This window comes from Zootoca vivipara, chromosome 17, assembly GCF_963506605.1.
Source record: "Zootoca vivipara chromosome 17, rZooViv1.1, whole genome shotgun sequence".
Taxonomy (NCBI): Eukaryota; Metazoa; Chordata; class Lepidosauria; order Squamata; family Lacertidae; genus Zootoca; species Zootoca vivipara.
This window is the reverse complement of record NC_083292.1, coordinates 35,021,952-35,037,532: the sequence shown is the minus strand read 5'-3', so window position 1 is coordinate 35,037,532 and position 15,581 is coordinate 35,021,952. Positions and strand designations below refer to the sequence as shown.

Below are 15,581 nucleotides of genomic sequence, written 5' to 3'. Positions count from 1 at the left end.
CACGCTCACCTTTATACTTGAGATGTTGGAGGATGGGGATGATGGTCTCCAGGGGGATGTTGTGGGCCAGAAACAGCTGCCACGTGCAGTATTGCTCAAAGGTCTCCCACTCCAAGCTCTGAACTGGAAAAAGTGGGCAAGGGGGAAAGAGGGAAGACAGGGAAGAGCCTGGCTGTCAAAAACATAGCATGGCATCTCAGTTCACAGTGTCTTTGCATTGTTTCAAGTGTAATTGTAACCGTTCTGATTTTTTTTTAACCAATAGCAGCATATGAATATTTTTTGAAACAAACAAACAAACAAACAAACAAACATTATTATTATTATTATTATTATTATTATTATTATTATTATTATTATTTAATGCAGGGCTCCCAAACCTACTTGGTTCCATAAACTCACCCCCAGTGCCCCCTACCCTATAAAAAGGATTATCTGGAATAGAGGTTTGCACGTCCCACTAAGGAAGATGGTAACACAATGAAATTTGAAACAAGGGCAATCAAGTGCGCATTCATTCAAAATCTAATTAACACGGTTTAGTTTAATTCAACAAACCAGGTGAGCTTGATTCAGTGATACAAAACCAGCTTTTCAAAGTCTGATAAGTCCTTGGCACTTCTGGTGCCCCCTGCCCCCCCCTTGCCCCCCCCCCAGGTAATCCCGGCGCCCACCCTGGGAACCACCCTGTGAGGCTCAGAGATGGTAACTGGACCCCAAGGTCCTCCCAGCGAGCTTCACGGATGAGGGAGGATTGAACCCTGGTCTCCCGGGCCCTAGCCCAGCACTCTAACCACTACTATAGAATAAGCGGAAGGGTCTATCTAAACACACTCCTTATTCTTCCCCCCCACTTTTAACCAAGACTTTGTTTTTTGGCACCTCACCCCCCCCCCCCCCCCCGCTGAGCCCAACTCACTCAGAATATTGAGGACGGAGTCCTTCCGAAACATCACCAAGTTTCCCATCATAACGTGGCAGACCAATTCCTGGAGCTGGGGAGAACAGAGAGCGGGAGTAAGACTCACAGATTTATTAACAATATGAAATATGCATCAGGAATGTAGGTAGAAACTGAAAGCTGCATCTAAAAGCGGAACCGTAATTCTTGAGGGGGCCCACACCACCTTGCCTGAGCCGAGCATCCTTCAGTGTGGATTTAGGTGTGTTGAGTGTTACGGGAGAGTAGGAATCAGTAGAGGAGCTGTGAAGAGGAGCGAGCAGAAAGGAAGGAGGAAGGGAAGAGGCTGAGACTTTGGTTTGCACCAAGGTGGCTCTCCCCGATCCTGAGCCCCGCCCCGTCCCCTGTCCGAGATACTGCTCTAATCTCAAACTCCCATCATCCTTAGCCACTGGGAGTTGGAGTCAGGGTTGGGGGTTAGGAAGCTCCCAATGGAGCAGATGGCAGCTTGTCTTGTTCCTTGCTCTGAAGATTTCAAGTTGCATAAGTACACTGTTTTTACAGGTGTATTGTACCGAAACTGTTGGTGACCAGCTGCTGAGTATGCGAGTGAAGGAAGTTGAAGTCAGTCAGTCAGTTCAACCCCCCACCCCAAGTACCCTGTTTCTCATATTTTAAGACATACCCATAAAATAAGCCATAGCAGGATTTTTAAGCATTCAAGGAATATAAGCCATACCCCGAAAATAAGACATAGTGATAGGCACAGCAGCAATGCCGGCCGCGGCAGGAGGAGGAGGAAAAAAATAAGAAATCCCTTGAAAATAAGCCATAGTGTGTTTTTTTGAGGAAAAAATAAATATAAGACATGTCTTATAATATGAGAAACACGGTAATTGCGCTGCAAAATCATGGAAATAAACCACAACCCTGAGACCACATTCATGCCATCCATTTGAAACGCTATGATATCACTTTAAGCAGTCATGGCTTTCCCCCAAAGAATTATGGGAACTGTCCATTGCGAAGGCTGTTGAGAGTTGTTAGGAGAGCTCCCTATTCCCTTCACTAAGCTACAGTTCCCGGAGCAGTTCCCTCTTCCCAGGGAACCCTGGGAAATGTAGCATTGGGCGGGGACTAGGGGTCCCCTAAGGACTCTTAGCAGTAGCCCAGCAAGGGGTCAGATCCGGAGGGGGGGCGCCCCACCCACCATTTCCCACATGCGATACTATCTCGCTGTCTCTCCTGGCCAGAAAAACCTGCCAAAAAGACCCAGTCGTCTCAAAGCTGGCATGGGAAAGAGAGTGCTTGATGAACGAAGCAGATATGGATATATTAGGGGAGAGAAAGGTTTATTTTGGGGGTGGGGGAACAACCTGTAGGCCCAGCCAGGCTCAGAGGCAAAAGTACTGCCTGCCAAGACTCACAAACACACACACACATGAAACCTCTCCCACTTTGGCTATTTTTGGGTCACTCCAAACAGGCGCCATAGCAACCTTTTAGGATTGGTACCGCACACCAGCCCTGCTCTCTCTCTCTCTCTCTCTCGGGGGGCTCTTTAGCCCAGAGCTCTGGAAAAGAAAACGGGGAAGAGGCCTGCAAGGTGGGTGCCCTGCCCTCTGGCCTGGAGATCGGGGCCGGGGGAGAAGAGTCAGCTGCAGGGTCTCCATGGCAAAAAGAAGGGAGCCTGGGGCATGTGCAAGAGGCCCGCACTTTTTTCTTTGTTTTTGACAAGGCTGTGCTCTGGGTGTCAGGAGAAAGGGCTTCCGTGTAGCCCCGGACCAACCGAGGCCCCACAGCTGAACCAGAGTCGCCATCAGGAGAAGACCTCTCCCTATGGCTCTCTCTGAGGCTGTGTTCACACCATGCCTTAGTTTAAAGCAACCACACACACCCAGCAAAGAATCATGGGAATTGTAGTCTATCTCTCACATATAACTGCCAGCACCCTTTAACAAACTACAATTCCCAGGATTCCTTGCTGGGTTGGTGCTTTTTATGGTGCAAATGCAGCCAGAGGCTAAGAACATAGTGGTTAGCGTATCAGACTGCGATCCGGGCGCCCAGGGTTTGAATCCCCTCTCAGCCACGAAAGATGCCTGGCAATCTTGGGCCAGTCTGTCTCTAACCTACCAAAAAAGGTATCTGAAGAAGTGTGCATGCACACGAAAGCTCATACCAAAATAAAAACTTAGTTGGTCTTTAAGGTGCTACTGAAGGAATTTTTTTATTTTACTACCAAAAAAGGGTTGTTTGTGCAGATAACATCGGGGAGGGAGAAACTTGAGCTCCTTAAATGAAAGGTGGAATGGAACTGCACTAAATAGAATGGATTAAAACACTGCCCATCCATGCAGCAGGCATGCAACATCTGACCGTGGTCCAGAAGGCTGGCAGGGGCTGGGAGTGGGAGAGAGGAGGGAAATCCCAGAAAGACAGGACAATCCCAGTCATCAGTCTCTCCACCCACAGGGGTAGGCAAGCTGATGTGCTCCAGACACATGTCCCAAACAATCAGGGATCACATATTAAATGCGCTTAGAGGTGTAATTTGCCCCAGGAAATGTTGATCCAATTTTATAGCAGTATCATTGAAACTGTTCTCTGTAATTGTATTACTGCCTGGTATGGCGCAGCCTCCAAGATGGACAAGAAAAAGGTCCAACGAGCAGTAAGAATTGCAGAAAGGGTAACTGGTGCTAGCTTGCCTTCAATAGAGACACTTTATGCTATCCGAGCTAGGAAGAGAGCAGAGCAAATTGTCGCAGATCCTTTGCATCCCGGTCATCATCTGTTTGATTTACTTCCACCTGGAAGTCGCTACAGGACTCTATACACAAAAACGGCTAGGCACAGGAACAGTTTTTCCCCTTGCGCCATCAAATTGTTAAATTCGTAGTTGTGTAGCGGAAGGGGAGGCCAGTTATAGAGTGGGGTTCCTTTGCTGTGCTATTGTATTGTATGCGGAACAATGTTTGTATAAGGTACGTTTACATTGCAATGTAGCCGAAGCAAAATTCCAAGTATGTTGGTACTTGGCCAATAAATTATTATTATTATTATTAAGCAGAGAAAGGGAATGTGTGGCCTTTCAGATATTATTGGATTCCAGCTATCATCAGCCCCAGCCGGCATGGCCGATGGTCAGGATGATGGGAGGTACAGTCCAACCACATATGGAAGGCAACATGTCCCCCCATTCCTAATCTGGAAGAGAGGATGGGGCTGGCTGCTAATCGCACCTCTGTTTGGAGTATCTCCTCCCAATTCTGCCTCTGAAACAATGCAGTGTGCCTTGCTGCATTGACACAATACCAGGAGGGAGGAGGCAGTTCTCGAAGGAGCAAAGGAAAGCAAACACACAGGATCACCCAGCTCTGACCTGTGGTTCCACAAGGAGAGGCCTTACCTGAGCTGAGTCAATGACGGCCACAATCATGTTCAACAGCTCCCCGCTCCGCAGGGTCTCGTCTGGAAACTTGAGACAAGAGGGAGAGGCAATCAGGGGAGAGCAACAACAGACCTAATGCTGCTTTTCAGTGCAAGGAGACAGCGAATTACTACTTTTTGAAGCTCGGTTTAGGCAAGGCCACAGAACTCAGACAGGGATATTGTTTTCGTGAATGTTAAAAAAATGTACAAACACTTCCTCGCAGCCGTGGAGGATATAAACGGAAGAATAAATAAAAGGTCCTGAACTAGCAAAAGCAGCTTCTCGATATTTAAAAATGGTTAAAACTGGACACAGCACCCAGCCCAATCTCGGAGTACAGAGAGGCCTGCGGTCCTGTCCGCTATGTGCAGCAGGGGGCGCCACAGGCTGAGCGTAGCTGGCTCGAACTCGTATTGCAATAGAAGAGAGTAAGAGAGAGAATGAGAACCGTGCAGGGCAAAGCCCAAGGCAATTTGTTGGCAAAGCTGTTTCACTTTGTCAAACAGGTGCTGGGGACCGGGGGGTGGGGGTGGGGACCTCTGGCACTTGCAACTCCATTCGAAACAGGAAGCGAAACGCCAGCAACGCAAAGACAAAAATAGTTTTAGATGTGGCGGCAACTCTCCCGCTCTGCAGAGAGGTCGTCGTTCTCTCCCTCTTGCTCGAGCGGCAGAACAAAGCTCTTTTTTCCCCCTAGGGAAAATTCTCTCGGGTTAAGTGGAGGAAATGGACAGGACAAATTTGCAGAGGCTATCGAGGGCCACCCGCCACAATGACCAGGCTCTGCCTCCATGGCTGGATGAGAGACATTCATTCTATGATGTCACGGAGCCACAGCCCTTAAAAAAAAAACCCAAACCCTGTGATTCTAGTCCTCATGGTTCTGAACTGAAGAAGAATATAGGGAGATACCTTAGACCAGTGGTCCTCAACCTTGGGCCTCCAGATGTTTTGAGACTACAATTCCCATCATCCCTGACTACTGGTCCTGCTAGCTAAGGATCATGGGAGTTGTAGGCCAAAAACATCTGGAGGCCCAAGGTTGAGGACCACTGCCTTAGACCACTGGGACAATCAAGTTCAGTACAGTGGTACCTCTACTTACGAATAACTCTACTTACGAATGTTTCTACTTACGAATGGAGCTCCGCCCGCCATCTTGGATGCGGTTTAGATAGGATTTTTTTCTACTTACGGATTTTTATATGGGGTTGCTTCTGACTTACGGATTTTTTTCTCCCAATGCATTCCTATGGGATTCGACTTACAATTTTTTTCGACTTACAAATGTGCGTTCGGAACGCATTAAATTCTTAAGTAGAGGTACCACTGTGTTGTATTTTAATATTTTGTTGGAAGCCACCCAGAGTGGCGGGGGAAACCCGGCCAGATGGGGAGGGTATAAATAAATAAATAAATAAATAAATATATTATTATTATTATTACTATTATTATTATTATTATTATCTCCGCTGACTAGTTGCAGCTCTCCATGTCTTTCAAGCAGGGGGCATTCCCAGCCCTACCGGACAATGTCAGGGAGAGAACCTGGGACTTTCTGTGTGCAAAGCAAATGCTCCCCCACTGAGCTATGGGTCCTTCCCCCGAGGACCAAAGAGAGCAGAGCGAGAGACTGGCAACGGGAAAGAAAAAGGCAACGAGGTTCCCGCGCTGAAAAGGGGGAAAGCCAGAGGCTGCAGAGGATAATGCAGTCTGGTTGTTCTGGGGGAAAGGGCTCTGGCAAACGAGGGCTTCACCCCACCCCGCTGGCTTGTCGGCTGCTGAGCGATGGAAGCAATAAAACGTTTCATTAAACCTAACGGCCTGGAGAACAGGCAGCGTAAAACCTCCCCAGAGCCCGGCCGCGTCCAGAGATGGCTCAGGGTCTGCGAGGCATATGCGATCGCTCAAGGAGCGTGTGAGAAAAACACACCGGGGGAAGCAGAGCGGGAGGGCGGAAGAGAAGCAAAGGTCCTGGAGAGGAAAGGAAAGAGAGTGGGGCCTTAAAGAGCAAGCACGAAATATGCTAGGGATTGCTCTTAGCTGGGGAGGCCTCCAGATGCTGTCGGACTCCAACTCCCATCAGTCCCAGAAACCAGCGCTGCCAATGGTCAGGGATGATGAGAGTTGGGAGCCCACAGGTTCTCCACCCTCTCCTAGACACCTGTACCAGCCAATCAGGGATTCCATGTTAAATTCACTTACAGTGCAAAGCAGCGATGGGGAGACCATGGCCCTCTCTAGCTGTTACTGAGACTCCAATTCCCATCAGCCCCAACCAGCATGGTCATGGATGATGGGAGATGGGAGTCCAGAAGCATCTGGAGGGCCACAGGTTCACCATCTTCCTAGACCTGTCCAAGCCAATCAGGGATCACGTATTAAATGCACTTACAGAGGCGCAAAGAAGGGATGGGGAGACCGTGGCCCCTTGTTGAGACTCCATCTCCCATAAGCCCCAACCAGCACAGTCAGGGATGGGACATGGAGTCCAGGAACAGCTGGAGGGCCACAGGTTCTCCTTGCTCCTGGGGCAGAATGTTGCCAAACTGGCCGCATCCATGTTCCCCATCTGTGATAGGAAGCTCGCTTTTCCCCCCTGCTGCACAACCAGTGAGATGACGGGGTAGCAGAGCAGAGTCTAGTCCAGGCATCCCCAAACTTCGGCCCTCCAGATGTTTTGGACTACAATTCCCATCATCCATGACCACTGGACCTGTTAGCTAAGGATCACGGGAGTTGTAGGCCAAAACATCTGGAGGGCCACAGTTTGGGGGTGCCTGGTCTAGTCTGAGTTTTAAGAAGGGGTGCAGAGATAGGGCAGCCTTTGCCCCCTCTCCCCCTGGGTCTCACCTCAGTGTATATGGAAGGAGTGAGGAAGCAGAGGAGCCGGACGTCGTCCTCCTGGCAAGCCTTCATGTCCATCATCAGGCAGGTGTGCAGGTCGCCCAGCTGCGTGGCCTGGGCAAAGGACTCGTAGAGGTTCATCTTCCCGGCTGCTGCTTTGCTGAAATGTTGTTTTTTTAAAAAAAAGAAAACGGAAGGGAAAGAGCCAAGTGAGCAAGCAAAGGAGCAGAAGCCGTTCCACTGGGAGCACGTGCCTGAGATGCGAGAGCTCTAGCTGGTTTTCATGGTGCTGCAATTTGCCCTTCTCCCGTTGTGCCAAATTTGCGCCTTGATGGCCCCAAAGCCTTGATCCCGAGCTGCCTGCCGAGCTTCTGGTCCTCTCTGAACTCTCCACCCCAACTATCTTCTCCCTTGCTCCCAAAGCGGCAGAACGACGCCGTCTAGGTATCGTTCAGGGATGCCTCATGCTGCAGGTGGGGAACAGCCTTTGGCCTTTTGTACATTGCTGGAATGGAGAGGGACCCAGGTGGCGCTGTGGTTAAACCACTGAGCCTAGGGCTTGCTGATCAGAAGGTCGGCGGTTCAAATCCCTGTGACGGGGTGAGCTCCCGTTGCTTGGTCCCAGCTCCTGCCAACCTAGCAGTTCGAAAGCACGTCAAAATGCAAGTAGATAAATAGGAACCGCTATAGCGGGAAGGTAAACGGCGTTTCCATGTGCTGCTCTGGTTTGCCAGAAGCAGCTTTGTCATGCTGGCCACATGACCCAGAAGCTGTACGCCGGCTCCCTCGGCCAATAATGCGAGATGAGCGCACAACCCCAGAGTCGGTCACGACTGGACCTAATGGTCAGGGGTCCCTTTACCTTTACCTTTTTACATTGCTGGAATACATCACAACCATCATCCCTGGGCCGCCAGCCGTAGTTGCTGGGCGGCTGGAGGTTCAGCAGCATCTAGAGAGGGTTGGAAGTTCACCCCATGTGTGCTGTATGGGCTTTGCCCAGGGATTGTGATATGATAGGCCAAAGGGAAATGTCACGTCCACACCATGTATTAAAGCACACACCGCCCCCCTGCAAGGAATCCTGGGAACCGTAGTTCGCTAGCACTGAGAACTGTTGCTCTGTGAGGGGTGAACTACAGTTCCCAAGTTTTTTTGGGGGTGGGGGAAGCCACGCCCTCGAAACGCATGGTGTGTGGATGTGATGGCGCACAGTGGAAAGCGGTGAGAAGTGAGGTTTCCTCCCCACTGCCAGTCCCAGCCACGATCTCACTAGATGAGGTTGAATGCGGCCCTCCAGGCCACTCTGTCCGGCCCTCGGAACTCTCCCCAAGCCATTCCCCTCTCTCTGTTTGGCGCCAGTCTGGAATAATGCCTCTTGCTATCCTGGATGGATGACGGAGGGGTGTGCATGTGTGGAAACGGGTGTGCTGCGCATTTACATACAAGGTCCCCCATCCCTGACTTAAGAAGTTTCCCAAGACTTCCCTCTTGCCCCCCCCCCCGCCCCCAGGCTCGCTGATTGTTTGCCATCTCACCTGGCTTTTAGGTAGTAGAGAAGGTGGTAACCGATCTTGGGCTGCTTCTGGTAGAGCTCTGACAACAGATCCAGGAGCACGGAGAAGCTGCTGTTATCCTCCTGCATCTGGCAGAGGTTCCTGGAAGGGGACAGGAAGGGAGGCTGAAGCTGTACTGGGTTAGGTTCAAAGACAACCCCACAACCTCTCTCTCTCTCTCTCTCTCTCTCTCTGTGTGTGTGTGTGTGTGTGTGTTGTGCTTTTACAGTCCAGGCTGAGATTCCGAAGGGATGTGCCATTTTGTGCCTTAAGCACTGGGCACAACTATCTGGGAGGTTTCACACCTTGCACTTTCGCACTCAGGGCCCTTACAACAGAAAACAGCTACAGTGTGCTACAGCCATGCTCCATCGGGGGCTGCTCTCTCCACCAGGTTGCAGCAGTGGGAGAGAAGGGAAGCAGGACTGCTCCAGCAGCTCTGCTGACTGGGCTTTCTCTCCCATAGTTGTCGCTTGACAGCAGCTAGTAAGAAAAACAGCAAGCCATGGTACTCTTGAAGAACAGCAAGCCATGTACTCTTGAAGAACAGCAAGCCATGTACTCTTGAAGAACAGCAAGCCATGGTACTCTTGAATAACAGCTAGCCATAGTACTCTTGAAGAAGAGCAAGCCATGGTACTCTCGATGGACAGCTGGCCATGGTACTCTTGAAGGACAACAAGCCATGGTACTCTCGATGGACAGCTGGCCATGGTACTCTTGAAGGACAACAAGCCATGGTACTCTTGAAGGACAGCTAGCCATGGTACTCTTGAAGGACAGCTAGCCATGGTACTCTTGATGGACAGCTGGCCATGGTACTCTTGATGGACAGCTAGCCATAGTACTCTTGAAGAACAGCTAGCCATGGTACTCTTGCTTTTTTGAGATCACGACCACAAGAAGTTGGGAGAAAACTCTGGTTTGTTTTTATTATTATTAAAAAGGGGTGTGAGGGGTGTTCTGGAACCCGGACTCCCCCAGTCTTGGAAGCCCACCTGTATCTGGTCAAAGGGACTTTTGAAGAGCCCCCTGCTGGTCAGATCAAAGGTCAACACCTGATCCACCCGCGACTCCCACAGCAACCAACCAGATGAAGAGGCCGCGAAGGAAGCAGCTCTTTTCTGCTCCCTGCCCTTCGGCAATTGGAATCGAGGGACATGAGAACTAAAGAAGAGCTTGGCTGCAGGATTAGACCAAAGGCCTGTCTAGTCCCCCATCTTGGGCTCAGTGGCTTCGAAATCAGAATGGAGAGTACAGAAAGAATGAGACTCACCTAAATATTAGGTAAAGTGGCTTCCCCACGGATTCCTCTAGAGACCTGCAGGGAAATAGAGAGGGAGTGTGTGTGTCAGGGGAAATGGGCACGCCAGGTCAACCACAGCCAGTGTGGTGTAGTGGTTAGAGCATCAGACTAGGACCAGGGGGAGACCAGGGTTCAAGTCTCCACTCCATAAGAAGAATTATGGAATATTATTTCAATATATGATTAGAGCGGCGAGGCTGTTACATATATAAAAATGGAAAGATACAGCCCTACCGACTACAGAGGAATGATAAAATTATTGGACTTGGCTGAGATGGCAAAGTTAACGTGTTTAATCAGAGAAAAATCATTCCGGAGATTTATTAAGGATTGGAAACGTCTTACGGACATTTTGTGTGAAAGAGAAAATGAACTTGTAATAACTGGATTTGAAGAGTGAAAAAATATTGGTTTGTAGAAAACAGAACAAGTTGACTGTCAAGTTGAGTGAATACTTTGAACAGGTATATTTAGCTGATAGACAAGAGAATCAGAAGCCTTGTCACCTTTTTTTCTCCCCTCCCCTCCCCCCCTTTATATTTCATTTTCATTTTCTTTCTTGTACCTTAATGGTGTCCATAGGCAGAATGTGAAGGCCAGAGCCAGGCCGTCTTAAGCATATCGGGCACCCGGCGCCGTGGTGCACTGATTGCTCCGCCGCCCCCCCCCCCGTTTCTCACCACGGCTGTCTGGCGGGCGCAGCCGCGCAGCGCCCCCCTAGCGGCCCAGTGCCCTGCGCCACCCAGGCTTGCCTTAGAGCCGGCCCTGGCCAGAGCTATCCCTCACTGTTACTCATGAGAACGTAAAAAAATCTCAGCTGCTGGATCAGGCCAGGGGCCCACCTAGTCCTGCATCCTGTTCTCACAGTGGCCAGCCAGGTACCCCACAATGAGAATTCCTCAGGTGCAATTTGGTCCATGCCTGGGCTGGGACCCTCAGGAATTCCTCCGCATGCTTGCAGAACAGAAGGACCAGCTAGAACAACCGAAGAACATAAAACTGCCCCCCTCCACTTTCCCCAAACCACTTACTCTTCTGTGATTTCTTCCGGCAGGACCTCTCCCCGGAAGTGAACTTTGAAGAGCTCCTGTAAGCAGGAAGCGAGAACCGACAGCTGCTCCTGGTCGAAATCCTCCTGTGAGGAAGAGGAAAACAGAACGATGCAAAGTTTGGCAACAGGCCATCGTCCCCAGGGCCGTCTTAAGTATATTTGGCGCCCTGGCGCCGTGGTGCGACGGATCCCTCCTGCGCCCCCGCCCTGCCCCGTTTCCCAGCGCGGCGGGTGGGCGGAGCTGCGCGGGTGGGCGCAGTGCGCAGTGTCACCCCTGGCCGGCAGGCGCCTGGCGCCCTGCGCCACCCACCCTGGCCGTAGGGCCGGCCCTGATCGTCCCCAACTGTGATGCCCTGTCCAGACTGGGTAGGGGATGGCGGCGGCAGCAGTCAGGTGTCAATAAAAGCCTAGCCCAATATTGGGATGAGGAGCCGTTTTGCTGCCGGCGCTCAGGGTAGATGGGTTTGGGGTGCCATTAGAAAATGTTGCAGGCACACTTTAGAAAAGCAACCAGTCCCCACCTGCTAATTTAGAGACTGAGTACACCCATTCCCCCTGCAAAGGATCCTGGGAACTCACCCCTCCCTGAGCTCCCATTCCTTGCACCCTTAACAAAGTACAGTATCCCAGGATATTCTGGGGAGGGGGCATAAATGGGCTTTAAATGCATGGCGTTTACACCAAGTCAGGCCAGACATTTAAAGTGCCATACCACTCTCAACAGTCGGGATCCTTCCCCGCCAAGAATCCCGGGATCTGTTGCTTGTTACGAGTTGTTAGGAGATCCCTATCCCCCTCACAGAGCTGCAGTTCCCAGCATGGCTTAACAGTCAATCCCTCTTCCCAGGGAACTCTGGGAATTGTAGTTCTGGGAGAGGAACAAGGTGGTCTCCTAGCAATTTTCAGCACCCTTAATGAACTACAGCTCCCAGGATTCTTTGCCGGGGAAGCCTCGCCTATTTAAAGTGGTATCACAGAGCTTTAAATGTGCTGTGTGACTGGCGATGCAGGGCAGAGAGAAAACTTCACTGCAGTGTGGCCGCCACGAACCTCCCCTGGCAATTCCTGAGCTGAACTAGTGATCCCAGTGGATCGGCCTTATTAAGGGCACCCAGCTAGCGTTTGTCACTCCCTATGTGGGTCCCTCCAGGAGTAACCCCGCCACCCCCATCCAATGTTCTCCCTGCCTCCTTGTGGCACTTTCCGAGAGGAGGGGTGCTATTACCTCCAGGACTTGGTCCACGATTTCCTGCATGACCTCACACTGAGCTTCTGTGTCGCTGCAGGCCGAGAAAACAAGAGGAAGTCCAAGTTAAAGGAGAGAGGGCGAGAGACAGCAAGGGAGGGAGGGGAAAACACTGGCTCTTTGTACGCCAAGCAAGCTCGGAGCACACTGAGAGCATCTTCAATCAGCGAAAGCAACACCCAGCAAAACCGATACAGAAAGCTGCCCAGCTTTTAATAGTCCAGGACAGGCTGGACATCTTTCACCAAAATAAGATCTAATAACCTGGGCACGAGAAAAGCCTGGCTGCTGGATCAGGCCACAGGCCCGTCTAGTCCAGCACCCTGTTCTCGCAGAGGCCAGGCGGGAAGCAGGACCTGGGAGTGCAACAGGAGTGCTCTCCCCGCTTGTGGTTCTCAGGAGCTGATAGGGAAGGGAGGGGAAAGGCAGCTGCAACGGCTAGAAGCCATTCGTAGCCTGATCCTCCATGAGTTTTCCTAATCCTCCTTTATAAGCTATCCAAGTTGTTACTGGCTCCGGTTTGGAGGCCCATCGTCAATGAGAGACACGGTTGGGAGCAAGTGGAGGTCTCGTCGCCAGCAGCCTTGGCCCCAATCGCTGGCAGGCGCCTCCCAACTATTTTGGACCAAAACGCTAGGTATGAAACATGGGCAGGAAGGGGCTTGGATCGAGAAACAAACCACTGCTTAGATTTCACCAAGACCAGAGCCTGTCCTGCACATCCTTCTCTGTCGCAGTTGCAGGTGCCAAAGGCAGCGATGCTTCCGAATACAAGCGGCTCCCCATTTACGGTGCCACTTCTGCGTGTGATTGCGCACTGCCGGGAACCCAGAAGCGGATCCCGGAAATGCGAAGCACCCTGGAGAATCCTCCTGGCTCGCAAGTAGACCCTCACCAGAGCTCGGAGAGGACGTCCTGTTTGGGATTTTGGGAGGGTCGCCTCGCAAGCTGGAGGCACAGAAGGGATTTGCTGAGGCCTGCCACCTAACAGCTAGTGTGCTCTTCTTCCACATCAGCCAGAGAGGATGGTGTGGGGAGAGTCCCGGGGGCCTGGCAGAGCGGCTTTGAGGGCCGCATCTGGGCCCTGGGTCTGAGGTCGTCCACCCCCGCTGTAAACACTCATCTAAGTATAATACACATTTGTACTCATTAAAATGATGTCCATACAGTGGTGCCTCGGTTGTCGAATGTAATCCGTTCCAGAAGACCGTTTGACTTTTGAAACGTTCAACAACCAAGGCACAAAGGGCAGTCGGCAAAGCCAGTGGAGAAAAAGAGGGGGGAAACACAGCAGAAGCCGTCCGACTTCCGAGGTGCGTTCGAGAACGGAAGCAATTACTTCCGGGTTTTTGGTGTTCAGGTTCCGAAATGTTCGGGTTCCGAGACGCTCGAAAACTGCGGTACCACTGTATATCGTTGTACGCTGCACTGATATTTTTATTGTTGTTTGTTTTAAAGTAATCATTTTATTATGACTTTTTTTTTGTATGGGATCAGGTTAGTAGGCACATCTGTTTTGTGGTTTTCTTCAGCTTGTAAACCGCCTTGTGAACAGCAATATTGAAAGGTAGCATGCAAATAAAAAGTGAAATGAAACGAAATCTAAGAATAGGATGAAAGAAGGACAAATCCTTCCCTAACCCCCACTGAAAAAATGAACACCACAGCAGATTCACACAAAGCTATGATCCAGCCAAATGCCAGGGGGAAACAGGAATGTCTGAGCCGGGCACCCAAAGCCCTGTAATGATGTTGCCAGGCATATTTCCTTGCAGGGAGCATTAAACAGTAAAGTTTCCAGCAATTGCCCCTGCGAGGGTAGCCTCGGGAGCGTGTGAGCAAGGTGATCTCATACACAGGAAGTTGCCCATACACTTTCAAAGCTCCTCTGTGCTCCCATAAAGGATGCAACACTTATAATTTATTTTTTAATACGAAAGCCGAGAACCTCGAAGATAGACTGCATCACCAGCAGTGCCAGGGGCCAGGAGAAACTATCCCACTTGCCACACAGAGACGGACAGAGGACTAATTATATTGTACCTTAATGTGGATTTTAATTGCAATCAGTTTCGGCTAAAAAGCAAGGGCATAAGTGCAATGGGTGGGAGCCGGGCTTAAAAGCAGACACACTGGATTCCATGGGACCTCGCTGTGTTCACTTGAAGGCTCATTTGCAATGGGTCTAACTCTAATCAAGACCAGCAGTCAAGCAACGGGACTCTCAAACCAGAGACCCCCGGAGGGGCAGGGGAGTTTTGCTATCACAAAAATTCTGTGGAGTGAAATTAGCTCTACGGGAAGCACACAGCAGCACGGAGAGATTGGTAAATGGCAGGGATCTGGACCAGCTTCTCCCTGCAAGCAGCCAAGTCTCTCCCCGCCCCCCCGCCCCGCCCCTTTGCCACGGGTCTCCCTCCCTGCAAGGAAATATGCCTGGCAACATCATTACAGGGCTTTGGGTGCCCGGCTCAGACATTCCTGTTTCCCCCTGGCATTTGGCTGGATCATAGCTTTGTGTGAATCTGCTGTGGTGTTCATTTTTTCAGTGGGGGTTAGGGAAGGATTTGTCCTTCTTTCATCCTATTCTTAGATTTCGTTTCATTTCACTTTTTATTTGCATGCTACCTTTCTATATTGCTGTTCACAAGGCGGTTTACAAGCTGAAGAAAACCACAAAACAGATGTGCCTACTAACCTGATCCCATACAAAAAAAAGTCATAATAAAATGATTACTTTAAAACAAACAACAATAAAAATATCAGTGCAGCGTACAACGATATACAGTGGTACCGCAGTTTTCGAGCGTCTCGGAACCCGAACATTTCGGAACTTGAACACCAAAAACCCGGAAGTAATTGCTTCCGTTCTCGAACGCACCTCAGAAGTCGGACGGCTTCTGCTGTGTTTCCCCCCTCTTTTTCTCCACTGGCTTTGCCGACTGCCCTTTGTGCCTTGGTTGTTGAACCAAGCAAGGGCATAAGTGCAATGGGTGGGAGCCGGGCTTAAAAGCAGACACACTGGATTCCATGGGACCTCGCTGTGTTCACTTGAAGGCTCATTTGCAATGGGTCTAACTCTAATCAAGACCAGCAGTCAAGCAACGGGACTCTCAAACCAGAGACCCCCGGAGGGGCAGGGGAGTTTTGCTATCACAAAAATTCTGTGGAGTGAAATTAGCTCTACGGGAAGCACACAGCAGCACGGAGAGATTGGTAAATGGCAGGGATCTGGACC

At 50.6% G+C, this 15,581-nt stretch overlaps 1 protein-coding gene across 3 annotated transcripts in view; it reads right to left on the bottom strand.

Annotated features, from left to right (window-relative positions):
- Positions 1–15,581, bottom strand: part of INTS3 (integrator complex subunit 3) — a 77,642-nt gene that overhangs the window by 14,510 nt on the left and 47,551 nt on the right. For all 3 annotated transcript variants that reach the window (XM_035097924.2, XM_035097925.2, XM_035097926.2), the window contains 8 exons: positions 12,323–12,377; positions 11,078–11,181; positions 10,017–10,061; positions 8,723–8,842; positions 7,191–7,344; positions 4,314–4,382; positions 920–995; positions 10–123 (listed from right to left, as the gene is read on the bottom strand). In XM_035097924.2, coding sequence (XP_034953815.1) covers positions 10–123; positions 920–995; positions 4,314–4,382; positions 7,191–7,344; positions 8,723–8,842; positions 10,017–10,061; positions 11,078–11,181; positions 12,323–12,377 — 737 coding nt within the window. The remainder of the gene's footprint in view (positions 1–9; positions 124–919; positions 996–4,313; positions 4,383–7,190; positions 7,345–8,722; positions 8,843–10,016; positions 10,062–11,077; positions 11,182–12,322; positions 12,378–15,581) is intronic.